Here is a 14,977-nt window from a genome sequence, read left to right on the forward strand (position 1 = left end):
TACCATCTGGTCCTGTCTCCCAGCTCAATGCTAGGAGGACTTCATCATCTGAGGAGTCCTCCTCCATGGCTACACTGGACAGCCCAGTGCTAACCACCTTCTTTGGACAGGCTGCATCCCCTCTGAAGTGACCTGTCTGCTGACAGTCAAAGCAAGCCCTACTGTCCAAGAGCTTTTTTAACCCTGGGTCTCCCTGTCTCTGCTTGTCAGAGTGGGAGTGGGATTTACTCTCCTCCTTCTTAGGGTTCTGGGGTACAGAGGGAGTCTCTGTGGTGGGCTTACCACCTCCCTCCTTAGGTTTTTGGGGACCTGCCCCCCCTTCTTGGAGTCTCCCCCCTGGGACTTGACAACCACCCTGGTTCTCAACCACTCATCAGCTGCCTCCCCTAGCTCTCTAGGGTTGGTCTGCTTAGAGTCCACTAGATGCTGGCGTAACCTTTCTTGGGTAAAATTGGTCAAGATGTGCTCTCTCATGATCAGATTGTATAACCCCTCATAAGTATTTACTTTGATACCAATAATCCAGCCCTCTAGTGCCTTTAGTGAGGTGTCTACAAAGTCAACCCAAGACTGGGTACTGACCTTCTGGGTGTCCCTAAACTTGAGCCTATACTGCTCTGGGGTCAGACCAAACTTTTTAGTCAAGCAACTCTTCATACTGGGGTATGAGTCTGCATCCTCCCCCCTCATGGTTAGGAGCCTATCCCTCCCAGAGTTGGGAACTAACTCCCAAAGAAGTGAACCCCAGTACTGAGGCTTGACTCTCCTCATCTGGAGGGCCCTCTCAAAGGCCCCCAGCCACTTATCTATGTCATCCCCCTCTACATAGGCAGGAACCACCCCTTTGGGTAATCTGGGGCAAACTCCCCCACCCATGGACACCTCAACTTCTCTGTCGCTGCCACCATCTCTTTTCTCTTTCTTTGCCCACTTTTTCTTTTCTAGGGCCAGCTTGTCTGCTTCCAAAGCTATGTATGCTAGCTGGGCCTCCAGCTCTCTTTCTCTGATGGATAGGTTCTCTCCTCCTGAAAGGACCCCCTTCCCACCACTAGCTTTGGGTCTGCCCCTAGTGACTGTATTTACTGAGGACCGATCTTCCTCGTCCTCACTTAGGCTCAGATGCCTTCCCTCCCCTGAGTGGTTAGAGCTAGCATCCTCCCCTTTTTCTCCCTCCTCTGGAGCTTCCTCTGAGCCTACCTCTTGGGCCTCAGCCCATGCTGTCAGGGATTTGATCAAGATTTGCTTCCTGAGATCAGTGGTTGCAGGCAACCCTCTTTCAATACACAACCCCCTAAGCTGGACTACTGTCAGTGTGGGTAGGCTAGCCAGATCAAGCTCCATGGTTCCCTGGTTTTGTGTCAACAAAAACTTTTTGCAAAAATTGGAAACAAGAATTTAGAAAAATTACAAAAATTCAATAATTGAAATTAATCCAAATTAATAAAATAAAAAAAATTAAAAAAATTAAAAAAATTAAAAAAAAAAAAATTGCACTAGGACAATTTAAAGGATTTTTAATTCGTTTTACTTAAAACTGTAACGTGATACTGAACACAAGTACAGGATCCCACCGCTGCCACCAAAAATGTTGGAAAATGGGTTATTGGTAAGGGCAGGTAGGTACCTACACCTAGCAACAAGCCACCAACCTCCACTTAGGTACAGTTAGGTCTCAGTAAATTAATCCCAGCTCAACCCTTGGTAGCTTGGCAACGAGCGTCAAGGCTTAACTTAGGAGACAGTGTGTAAAGCATTCAAATATCACAAAACAGTAATTAAATAAAACACAGGAAACAGTTTAAAAATCCAAAACCAATTTATAAAAATAGTTTATATTTTTATCTTTAAAATGACACAAAAACGAATAAAATCGGATAAAGGAAATCGGAGATATGAATTTTTAAAGAATTATTACTTTTCTAGCGCTTAGAAACAAAAAGCGCCAATCGGGTCATCTGGTTGCACCACGACCGGGGCAAAGTCAAAGTTTCAGGCCGACCACGATGGAGCCCTGCTCGGCTACAAGTCGCGGGAGGCCTCGGTTAAAAAGTTACCTTCTGACTTAGTCTTTATTTTGAAGATTTTCTTCAGCGGGACGAACCTGCCAGTCGAATCCGACCTCCTGGAGCCCTTGTCCGGATACGCGATGCTGGATTCCTCAGTGGAGATTTTTACCTTCGGACTTAGTCGTTTTTTCGAGGTGAAAATCCTTCGACCGGGGTAAACCTGGATCTTGATCCGACGTCCGTGGAGCCCTTCTCGGATACGATGGCTGGGAGGTCCCGGTCAACTTTTTACCTTCAGACTTAGTCTCTTTTTCTGAGATTTTTCTTTACCGGGACGAACCACCAAATCAGGCCGGATCGCGGTTGAGGCAAGCCGGCTAGAATTTCCACGGCGGGTCGGTCCCTCTCTGGAGCTTTTTTACAAAAATTCTCAAATCTTCTCCAAACTTCTGGGGCTTCACCCAGATGTTCTTTTAAGGTTCCTTTGGGGTCCACAGCTTACCCCAAGGGTCCAGAAGTTCTGAGATGGTCCTTGGGGGGTGCGGACTACAACTCCCAGAATACACCTGGCGCAAACTCCTTTTTGGCCACTGGACAGTGGTCAGCTGGTCACTTTTCAGGAGTTGGTGCAGGGGGACTCTGGATAGCAATTTTTCACCTGTAGCAAACAGGGAGTCCCTCCTTGAACCAGTTGAAGCCAGGCAAAGTCCTTCTTGTGGTGAAGCCCAAGTGTGCAGCTGGTGCAGTCCTTCTGAGTGCAGGTTCCAGGTGCAGGCCAGGGGTCCAGCAGGGCAGTCCTTCTTCTCCTTTAGTTCTTTTCTTGTTGAAATCTGGTAGGGATCTGAGGTGTGGGGGCAGGTCTGCCAGTTTTATCCTTGCTCCTGGGTGAAAAGCAGGGGGGTCCTGGTTCTCCAATCATGTACAGGGTCGTCCCCCTGTGATGACCACTTCCTGGGAAGTGTGGCAAAAATCCATCCCAGTGGGCAACATTCTCTAAAAATCCAACATGGCTGAATCTGATTTTTGGAGGTTACATCTGGCTGAGCCCACCCACTGGTGTGGCTAAAAGTCATAAACACACCCCTCTCCTGCCCTCTCCTAATCTAATCAAGGGGGCACCTAGCTGTCTGGGGTTGCAGGATGTGGGGGTGTTTGCTGGTTGCTCCAAATGTCCTTCTCTGCCTTTGAAGACCAGTTTGGCAGCCCTCCCCCTTCCTGCCTCACCATCTGCTGAGGGGAGATTCTCTCCCACAAGCACATTCCTTTGTGTGAAGCCAGGCCACTTCACACCTCATCAAGGCAGCTCTGCGAAGCTGCTGCAGGCTGGCCAATCAGAGCACAGCAGCAAAAACAATGCAGGGCTGAAATTGGCAACTTTTTAGGTAAAGTCTATAACTCTTTACCTGAACAAGTTATATTAAATCCAACAACTGGAAGTTGTGGGATTTATTACAACAATTAATTTGATACCAAATTCTTGGTATGCAACATTTAAGGAGACTTTAAAATTTAAAATAAAGTCTCCCCATTCTAGCCTATGAAGGCCATTTACTTCAATGAGGGAAAAACGAATTTGGCTGTTTTTACCTCACCAGGGTTTATAAATCTATTTTTATAAAGTCCCTGCTTATAGTTACATGGCACCCAGCCCTAGGGGCACATAGGGCACACCTTAGGGGTGACTTATATGTAAAAATAAGGTAGTTTAAGACTTTGGAAGTACTTTTAATTCCAAAGTCGAATTTGCATATAACTTTAATTTAAAAGCAGCCAGCAAGGCAGGCCTGCCTTTAAAATGACACTGGGCACCTCAGCAGTGCACCTAGGTGTGCACCACCTATGCTGTGGTCCCTAAACCTACATGCCCCACCATATACTAGGGACTTATAGGTAGGTTAACTTAGCCAATTATAATTAGCCTAATTTGCATATCCATTTTACACAGAGCACAGGCCCTGGGACTGGTTAGCAGTACCCAGTGCACCATCAGAGTCAGGAGAACACCAGCATAAAGTGGAAAATGGGGGCAAAAAGTTAGGGGGCCTCTGCAATCAGCCCTGTTTGCTCACAGGCATCAACAAAGGGTTTGCGGTGCTAACCTCAGCAGCTTCCCAGCTTTCAGAAACAGGCAGACTTGAATCAGAAAACCCAATTTTTCAACACAATTTTGGCATTTTACTGGGACATACCCCATTTTTGCAATTTTTTGTGCTTTCAGCCTCCTTCCAGTCAGTGACAGGAATGGGCATGAAACCAATGCTGGATCCCAGAAACCTAAACATTTCTGACAAAATTCTGAATTCAGCAAGGGGTCATTTGTGTAAATCCTACAAGGGTTTCCTACAGAAAATAACAACTGAAAAAGAAAAATATTGAAATTGAGGTGAAAAAAACATCAATTTTTCTCTACGTTTTACTCTGTAACTTTTCCCTGCAATGCCAGATTATCGAAAGCAATATACCGTTACTTCTGCTTGACTCCTCTGGTTGCGGGGATATATAGGGCTTGTAGGTTCATCAAGAACTCTAGGTACCCAGAGCCAATAAATGAGCTGCACCCTGCAGTGCGTTTTCATTCTATACCGGGTATACAGCAATTCATTTGCTGAAATATAAAGAGTAAAAAAATTGCTATCAAGAAAACCTTCGTATTTCCAAAAAGGGCACAAGATAAGGTGTTGAGGAGCAGTGGTTATTTGCACATCTCTGAATTCCGGGGTGACCATACTAGCATGTGAATTACAGGTCATTTCTCAAATAGATGTCTTTTTTACACACTCTCCTATATTTGGAAGGAAAACATGTAGAGAAAGACAAGGGGCAATAACACTTGTTTTGCTAATCTATGTTCCCCCAAGTCTCCCGATAAAAATGATACCTCACTTGTGTGGGTAGGCCTAGCGCCAACGACAGGAAATGCCCCAAAACGCAACGTAGACTCATCCCATTTTTTAAAAAGAAAACAGAGGTGTTTTTTGCAAAGTGCCTACCTGTAGATTTTGGCCTCTAGCTCAGCCGGCACCTAGGGAAACCTACCAAACCTGTGCATTTTTTAAAACTAGAGACGTAGGGGAATCCAAGATGCGGTGACTTGTGGGGCTCTGACCAGGTTCTGTTACCCAGAATCCTTTGCAAACCTCAAAATTTGGCTAAAAAAACACATGTTCCACACATTTCTGTGGCAGAAAGTTCTGGAATCTGAGAGGAGCCACAAATTTCCTTCCACCCAGCGTTTCCCCAAGTCTCCCGATAAAAATGATACCTCACTTGTGTGGGTAGGACTAGCGCCCACGAAAGGAAATGGCCCAAAACACAACGTGGACACATCACATTTTTTCATAGAAAACAGTGCCTACCTGTGGATTTTGGCCTGTAGCTCAGCCGGCACCTGGGGAAACCTAGCAAACCAGCACATTTTTGAAAACTAGAAACCCAGGGGAATCCAAGATGGGGTGACTTGCGGGGCTCTGACCAGGTTATGTTACCCAGAATCCTTTGCAAACATCAAAATTTGGCCAAAGAAACACTTTTTCCTCTCATTTCGGTGACAGAATGTTCTGGAATCTGAGAGGAGCCACAAATTTCCTTCCACCCAGCGTTCCCCTAAGTCTCTCGATAAAAATGGTACCTCACTTCTGTGGGTAGGCCTAGCGCCCAGGAAAGGAAATGGCCCAAAACACAACGTGGACATAACATATTTTTTCACAGAAAACAGAGGTGTTTTTTGCAAAGTGCCTACCTGTGGATTTTGGCCTCTAGCTCAGCCGGCCCCAGGGGGGGCAGAAATGCCCTAAAATAAATTTGACCCCCCCCAATCCCCCCCTGCCCGGGAGCGACCCTTGCCTACGGGGTCCCTTCCCCTGCGTGACATTGGCGCCAAAAAACAAATCCCCGGTGCCTAGTGGTTTCTGCCCCCTTGGGGGCAGATTGATCTAAAATCGCCCAATCTGCCCCCAAGGGGGGCAGAAATGGTCTAAATACAATTTTCCCCCCAGGGCAGCGACCCTTGCCTGATGGGTCGCTACCCATCTCTAAATAAAAAAATAAAAAAATAAAAAAACACAAACAAAAAATTTTCCCTGGCGCTTAGAGGTTTCTGCCCCAGAAATGGCCTAAAATAAATTTGCCCACCAACCCCCACCCCCTCCGGGAGCTACCCATCTTTAAAAAAACAAACAAACAAAAAAAAAATTGCCCTGGCGCCTAGAGGTTTTTGCCCCCCCTGGGGGCAGATCGCCCTAATAATAGGCCGATCTGCCCCCAGGGGGGGCAGAAATGCCCTAAAATAATTCCCCCCCCCAGGGAGCGAATCTTGCCTAAGGGCTCGCTCCCCTTGCGTGAAATTCACGCAAAGAAAAAACTCCCTGGTGTCTAGTGGTTTCTGCCCCCATGGGGGGCAGATTGGCCTCATCAAAATAGGCCAATCTGCCCCCAAGGGGGCCAGAAATGGCCTAATTATAATTTGCCCCCTAGGGGTCGCTCCCCACCTAAAAAAAAAAAATGTATCCCTGGTGCCTAGAGGTTTCTGCCCCCAGGGCAGATAAGGCCTTCCTGAAAAATGCCCCCCCTGGGAGCGACCCTTGCCCAAGGGGTCGCTCCCTTATGTCACTTTCTAAAAGAAAAAAAAAATCCCTGGTGTCTAGTGGGGTTTCAAAAGCCGGATTGCAAGCAATCCTGCTTTTGAAACCGTGGGGGAGACTTCAAAGGGAAGGAAATACATTTCCTTCCCTTTGAAGCCCCTCCGGGCCTCCCCCAGTGATTGAAAGAGAGCTTCCAGCGCGATGGGGGAGGCCCCTGTGACAAATCAGCACGTGCTCGTGCGCTGACGTCACAGGGGGGGTGGGAGGGATTGGGGGTGGAAGGGGAAGGTCTTCCCCTTCCATGCCCGCCTTGGTGGGGAGGGGGTTGTACAGGGGGGGCGCGCTAGCGCTCCCCCAAGTTCCCGTGTGCCTCGGACGAGGTGACCTCGTCCAAGGCACACGGGAACTGTAGCCCTGGAAGAGGTGACCTCGTCCAGGGCACAGAAACGGTTAAAAGGTGGGCTATGTAGTGATGTGTTTTACATGTCCTAACAAAGAAATACTGCTAAACTCAGCTTTCACTATTGCAATGCCTATCTCTCTCATAAGTTAACACGAGGGCTGCCTTTAAATATCATTAAAGTGGAGATTCCCTTTGGAAGCAGATAGAAATGTGGTGTTTGGTGTCTCTGAACTCACAATTTTAAAAATGCATCTTTTTGGTGAAGGTGGTTTTTAGATTGTTAGTTTAAAAATGCCACTTTTAGAAAGTGGGCATTTTCTTGCTTAAACTGTTCTGTGACTCTGCCTATTTGTGGATTCCCTATCTGGGTCATACTGATAGTTGGGCTGTTGTCAATTCCCGCTAGACAGTGACACAAAGGGAGCTAGGGTGTAGCCTGCATATCCTGATGGGCCATCTGACCTAGAGTGGAGGGAGGAGTGGTCACTTACATCTGAATGGGCTGTGCCTGCCCTCACACAATGCAGTCTCCAGCCCCTGGTGTGTGTCTGGAGCCAGGCCTGGGCAAGGCAGGATCCTGTAAACAACAGAGTCTCTCCTTTGAAGTTTGCCTACTTCAAAGGCAGAAAGGGGTACAAGCAGTGGACCCAAAACCCCTGAAAATCTGATTTCTTCAAGATTACTTCTAGGATCAAGAGGAACCACTGCCAAGGAGAAGAGCTGAAGAGCTCAGGAGATGTGCTGCCCCTGCCTGTGACTGTGCTTTGTTGGGCTGTCCTGCAGTTATTTCTTCTGCCTGTGAAAGGGGTCAAAGACTGGACTTTGTTGGGCATTCCTGCATGAGAAGAATCTTCAAGGACTTGAATTTAGCTTGCCTCACTTTGTTGAAGTCTCAGGGCCATCAAATACTTCCTCAGCAAGCACCTGGACTCTCTGATGAGACTCCAGCCCTGCCCAGTCCCCGGGCCCCTGAAAGGTGAAGCTGGTGGAAAAAGGACAGAAATCCAAGCACAAACCACTTTGCAGGGAATTTTTCGATGACCACCTGCAAAACGGCTAAAATCGATTTTCCACCTACATCGTGGCTGGGAGATTGATGCATCGCGGCTGGAGGAATGACGCAACCCTACTAGTGGCTACTGATAACAATGCAAACGGCTACTCAGCATGGTTTTCTGACACCGTGCGACCAGATTTCGACCGCAAATCGCTGGGCATGAAAAATCATCGCAAGTCTGTGTGGTGTCCCTTTTGTAGTGTTTTTACTGTATTACTGTGTGTGTTGGTACAAAAGCCTTTCTGCTCATGCCAAGCTACCAAGGGGGCAAGCAGGGCTTAACCAGGTATGTTTACCCTGACTAGAGTGAGGGTCCCTGCTTGGACAGAGTGCAAACTGACTGCCAACTGTAGACACCATTTCTAACAGCCTGAAAATGGCATCTTGTCACCAGTGCAAGCAAAACGGTGGCTAGGTAAGATATGACTTTGCCAATTTTGAGGCCTAGTTGAGTGTGATGCAGGGAAACCCAGAACGTTGTTATATATGTCATTGGAGTAATCATGTGCACATTGCTGTGTGAATGTTTCTGCTGCCAATTGCAATCTGGTGAGGCATCTTGAGGCCTTATATTCACACTGGGTAAGATGTCATTCCTATCTACAAATTTTTAATCTTGTGTTAGCAATGCAAGATGGTGCTATGTTGACAGATATGTCTATGATTTGTGCATAATCTGTGATTGATTACTCCCAGGTGAGTATACTTCATTTAAGAGTTGTCAAACAAGGGTATCTAGACAAGGGACCACTGTGCTGGTGGTTGGAGTTAGAGTACCAGGTCCTTTTAGGCTTTGCAGTCAAGTCTCTCTCTCTGCTTCCTGACACGTAGCAAATGCCATCCTCCCAGGTGAGTACACTTCAATTGAGAGTTAAGGAATAGGGGATTTTGGACAAGTGAACACTGGTCTGGTGTTTGTAGTACCAGTAACAGGGCCTGCTGAGAATTGCAGTCAGGTCAGTCCCTCTACCTCACCCACTTGACAAATACTATCTTCACAGGTGAGTAGACTTCAAATGGAAGTTGCCAAACAGGTATAGTTGAACAAATGCACCCTGGTGTTTGGATTTAGAAACACAAGTAATGCCAATCTGTCTAATACATACACTGTACAAATGGTATCATCCCAGGTGAGTACACCTCAATTGGGAGGTGAGTAACAGGGGTATTTGGACAAATGGACAGTAGGCAGGTGTTACCTGCTGGGAGTTGCAGTCAGGTACCTCTCTCTACTGCAAACACTATACACATGATATCATCCCATGTGAGTTCACTTCAATTGAGAGGTGCATAACAAGGGTATTTCGACAAGCAAACACTGTGCTGGTGCTTGGAATTACAGAAACAGTGCTTCTGGGAGTTACAGTAAGGTTACTCTCTCTAGTGCAAACTCTATACAAATATTGGGCATCACATATCTGTATGCAGACTGCATTTAGGTTTGGGCATGCATTTACTTCTTGAGACATTCCATGAGTCTTGGGATTATTATTATTGTATATTGAAAGACTTGCAAGCCCCATTTGGACCAATGGCATGTGATGGACCTTAGTAGCTATCATGTTGGGTCCAACAATGCACATTGACAGAGTCAACACCCAGATACCCTGGTTATTGAATGTTGGTGGGGTAAACGGACAAGACCGTGACAAAACATGAGCTATTAGCATGCACAACATGGCATTTCGGGCATTGTTTGTGTTGTGACTTACCTGACTCCACTCCTACAGGTATTTCTGTCAAACCCTCAGGATACAGGATGGCCAACACCTTCACCTCCCAGGGAAAGAGATGTAATGGGGCACTGGGAGGGCCACCACCAGTCTTCTTGGCCTGAAGATGGTGCCTGGAGACCAGGAAATGCAGCTTGCCCCTGATGTCATTCCACCTCTTCCTGATGTCCTCCTTTGTGCACAGGGTGATGCTTACAGCATTCACTCTGTCGACTGTCCTGTCTCACATTTCCATTGTCCTAAGGAGAGGAGTATGCTGGAAACAGAAGAAAACACAGGACCACCATAGGCTGGGAGAAAACTCATGCATGAGAATATTTTTTTCATTTCCTTTAAATTTCTTAAAATAAAAAATTTCTGCAGACGGGGGACACAGCAACATGGCACTAGGGTTAAGCTAGTGAATGCACAGAAGTCAATGAGATCCCTTCCAAAGAGGAAGTGATCTTATGATACAGGGGGCCATCTTTCACCATTCACCCGGCTCGTGGTGCCATCACCTCTGCTGACACAGCATCCTTGTGGGACACCCACCAGGTTCTAAATGGCAATAGAAGTATTTTCTAGAAGTGATTTACATACCAAGAGGCTGTATTGTATATACAGCGCAAAAAAAGAAGCAGGCATGTGATCTGTCTCTTTCAGAAATACATCTAGAAAAAAATTATGCTGCTTCATTGGCACCGTTTTAAGAGACGCACCATTGGCAGAGAACATCTGGCATGATTTGTAGAGGAGCTTACACATAATATTGTCGTTGTTAATGTGTTTATATTGATTTTTTACCTTTAAATAGTTCAAGTGTACATCAACAGTAAACACTCAATTAGAAGAGAAAGAGTAGTGAGTCGTAGTTAAACAGATTCCATGATATAGTGTGCATTCACAGTTCAGGTAAATCATATATAAAATGCATTGTTTTCATGCTCCCTAAATTAACATTAATAATGGAAAACTTTGAAACTTGATAGACAGTCTCATGCGGTGACACCTAGGTGTTGGTTTGATTTAAGATAGAAGTGGTGCGCTATTACTAGGGGCGCAGGACATCCGCATAGCACCTGTAAATGGGGGAACATGATGGGGTAAATTGTATGTTTTTATAGGGGACCATAAAGAGGAACAAAGGGTGTTTTCCCTCCACTGTTTTTCTGCTGTTCTGCTGTTGGTCTGAACAGAGGCATCACAAGTGTACTGATGTAATGCCGGGAAGAGCAGGGGGTGTACTCTGTGTCTGCTACAGGTCATATGGTCTTTGGGGTTAATATTGTTGATATTGTGCTGTAATTGTATCAAGAAACATTCTTCTATAATGTGAACTCCTAGGAATGTGTTCCCCATGTGTACCCTTACATCCGTCCCTCTGCTCCCCTGCCCTTCCCTTAGAGCTGGTATCTGCCAACATTCCAGTTACAGTTGGAATGACAGTTTGGCTTTGTTGAGAGAGATTCTCTGAGCAGCTGGTGCGGCTGTCACATCATCTAAGAATAAAGTACCTGTTTGACTTAATGGGAGCGTTTTGTACTTTGTAATATATATCTAAGATGGTAGAGGGTTTGGAGCTGGATTTGAATGCAATTATTAGCACATCATATTCATATGTTTCCTCTCTTCTAAGTTCTATACTTTCAGCCTCAGCCCATATTAGGAGGGATTGTGACCACTTGGCAGGGTGGAGATGAACTGCGCTGGCATTCCAGCGTTTAATGATTGCTCACTTAGGCCCATAGTCATACTTTTTTTTGCGCACCATTTGCGTATTTTTTTTACGCAAAGAGGCGCTAACTTACAAAATACAATTGTATATCGTAAGTGAGCGCCGTTTTTGCATTAAAAAATTACGCAAATGCTGCGCAAAAAAGTATAAATATGGGCCCTAATGAGTAGTAAGGTGAGCTCAAGAAATTTCGCATTGACTTTTTTCTCAGTGTGGAACAACCCGTGACCTAGATCAACTCTATCATAATAGTTGAGCAATAATGTGATAGGGATGGCATGACGCTAGCATGTGTAGGGCATGTCTCTGTCGTGTGACTGAGGAGGAAGCAGGCCCTGGGTACAATGTGTTCATCCTCCCAAGCGAGTAATATATATGAAGGATATTAAAATGCATAAGCCTAAACCTAGAGACTTTAGAAGAGTAAGCTAATGTATAATGATTTCAAGTTAGCATCCAGAAGTATCAGTGATAGGAGTTTAATGGATGATTAGAAATTGTGATGTTTAATTATGTCAGCAACAACTACATGCAGTGATTCTACTTCTTTTTACAGTCATGGGGGAGTGTATTTAAGCCATACAAGAATGCCACTGTTCATAGGACACTACCACTAGATCTAACGGGTTCTGCCTTCTATTAATCAGTGCTATTATACTGCTTTTCATCTATTAGATGATGTCTCTCAGCCTAACGAAACAACCAAACAAGACCATCACTTCAGAGTTCTTCTTTATAGGATTCGCCACTTCCTCACGATCACAGTCCACATTCTTTGCTGTTTTCCTATTGTCGTACATACTTGCCATGTTGGGAAATATCCTTATCATCACCATCATATCTTCAGATTCTCGCCTCCACACTCCCATGTACTTCTTTCTAACCAACCTGGCTGTGCTGGACATCTGCCTGACCTCATGCATTATCCCTAAAACTTTACTAATCCTACTCTCCGAGACGAAGTCCATCTCCTACTTTGGTTGCATGACACAGCTTTTCCTGCTGACCTGGACTCTGGGCACTGAGCTCATGCTTCTTGCAGTGATGGCTTTAGATAGGTATGTGGCAATCTGCATTCCTCTGCATTATCTGATAATCATGTGCAGGAAAATCTATGCTTCCCTTGCTGCTACTGTCTGGTTAATTGGCTTGTATAATGCCATGATCCCTGCTGAATTAATTCTGAAGCTGTCCTTCTCTGAAAGAAATGATTTAGATCATTTTTTCTGTGAAATACCAGCAGTTCTAAAGGTTTCAGTCTCTAACACAGACCTCATCAAAATTGTGGTCCTAGTGGCAGACATCTTGCTTGGCATGCTGTGCTTCATCTTCATAATCATATCCTACACATACATTCTCACATCTGTTGTCAGGATGCGCTCTACTGAGAAGAAGATGAAGGCCTTCTCTACCTGTGCATCCCACATATTGGTGGTAACTCTGTACTATGGTAGCACCATCTACGCTTATATACTTCCTGCACTGGGCTATGGCAGTAATGGAGACAAGGTGGCATCTGCCTTGTATGCTGTTGTTTCACCAGTAGTGAATCCAATGCTCTACAGTTTGAGGAATGCTGAGGTAAAGCAAGCTTTCTTCAAGATCCTTTCAAGAACATTTCCAGCCAGATGTTCCTTGTGAGAAAGTAGTGCGCTTTGGTGGTAGCTATGTCTATAACATATTGTCTCTTCACGTCACTGAAAGTTCTTCAGTAACCTCAAATTTCTCAGATGCTATCATCAGTCACATCTGCAGTAACCTAACTGGGTAACATAACATTTATGTGTGCCCGCTAATATTTATCTACTGGTTGTTTGTGTCACGGTGTAGGTACTCCTCAGACTCGGTGTGATGCAAACAAGGTCCACCTCCTGACACCACCAAGTCACTGATAAAAAAAACCACAGTGCATTGGAGTAATCAAGCGAGGGAAGGAAGGGGAAGGATCAGCAGGGACGGGATAACTGTAAAGAAAAATACACAGTGTTAATTATCACATTGTCTGTCTATTCTCATAAGGTCTCACTAAAACCAAAACGACCTGGACTGCCCATAACACATAAGGGCAGAACTAGTCCAAAGCCTGACTATGTTCCATCAGCATCACCAATGGATGCCCCCAGCCACCTACGGCCACTAATAATCACCTAAGGGTCTCACCGCCCTTCCTCCTAAACAATACTACAGAACGTATAACGAAACGAACATGAGGAGAAAGAATAAGGTGAAGAAAATCTATTTTTGTACTTCTTCCTATGATTCAGTTAACCCACTAAGCCTTTCGTTAATGTCACGTATATTTGAAGAAGTACTTCGTTCATATCTCAGTGAATGTTGACAAGAATTATTTGTCCCGGCTGTTTGGAATCCTGCAAACAGTAAATCTCATTCTGAATCGCCGCCAAAAAAAGCCAAAAGATTATGGGCCTGATTCTAACTTTGGAGGACGGTGTTAAACCGTCCCAAAAGTGGCGGATATACCACCTACCGTATTACGAGTTCCATAGGATATAATGGACTCGTAATACGGTAGGTGGTATATCCGCCACTTTTGGGACGGTTTAACACCGTCCTCCAAAGTTAGAATCAGGCCCTATGTCTCATAAGATCGCCGTTCCTTTATTATGGTACCTCAAAGGTAAAGTGCTCCAATTTATGACAGTCACCCCCAACCTGGCCGGAAGGAATGCAGGAATAAAGAAAGGTGATCGCCTCCGGCAAGTAGCAAGCTTGCTGCTTACCACCTTCTTAGTACTCGGAATTCGAAAGGAGGAGCAGCTCGGAACTCCTTCTACCGGTAAAAGGTCAGTTTCCAGGAGGGGGCCATGCTGAATCTCATTCCTCTTTTCGGGCCGCCGATGAATTCCCCCCTGGGGAACGCCGTCCGCTCCTACTTCGTTGAGGCTCCGACCTGCCTCATTAGCACAAATAACGCACACCCTTTCCAGGGTGCGCTGACTTTTACGCGATCTCTACCGCGCTGGGCTTCATGGGAAGTGTAGTCCTTAATGACTACAATCTCCCGATCGGCCCTGTAGGCGCCGGCTAGCACCTGACAGTACGCCCACCTCCAAAGCGCCTCCTAGGGCCAGGTTTAGTGGGATGACAAGCATGAAACCGTTGCACCGCCCTAGGGGCATGAACATTGCCTTCCGGCTCCCATGAATCCTCCTCGGCCTCATACCCTTTCCACGACACCAAGTACCATAACTTACCCCCCCCGTAGTTTGGAATCCAACACTTTGCGCACCTCATACTCCAGCTGTCCGTCTCTAACCACCGGAGGCACCGCCCGCCGGGTCGCGGACAGAGCTGGCTTCAAAAGGCTGCAATGAAACACCGGATGGATTCTTAAGGAAGCAGGTAAGTTGAGACGGTAAGCCACAGGGTTTATCTTGCGCACCACCTCATAAGGACCAATGTAACGAGGATGAAAGATGCTACGCATCTTAAAACGTATATACTTGGTGGAAAGCCACAC

At 45.8% G+C, this 14,977-nt stretch overlaps 1 protein-coding gene across 1 annotated transcript; it reads left to right on the plus strand.

Annotated features, from left to right (window-relative positions):
* The first annotated feature begins 12,174 nt into the window (after nt 1–12,174).
* Nucleotides 12,175–13,137, plus strand: LOC138287107 (olfactory receptor 13G1-like). The gene has a single exon (XM_069227468.1). The coding sequence runs from the start codon at nt 12,175–12,177 to the stop codon at nt 13,135–13,137; it is 963 nt and encodes a 320-aa protein (XP_069083569.1).
* Nucleotides 13,138–14,977: the final 1,840 nt, after the last annotated feature.

This window comes from Pleurodeles waltl, chromosome 4_1, assembly GCF_031143425.1.
Source record: "Pleurodeles waltl isolate 20211129_DDA chromosome 4_1, aPleWal1.hap1.20221129, whole genome shotgun sequence".
Classification (NCBI taxonomy): domain Eukaryota; kingdom Metazoa; phylum Chordata; class Amphibia; order Caudata; family Salamandridae; genus Pleurodeles; species Pleurodeles waltl.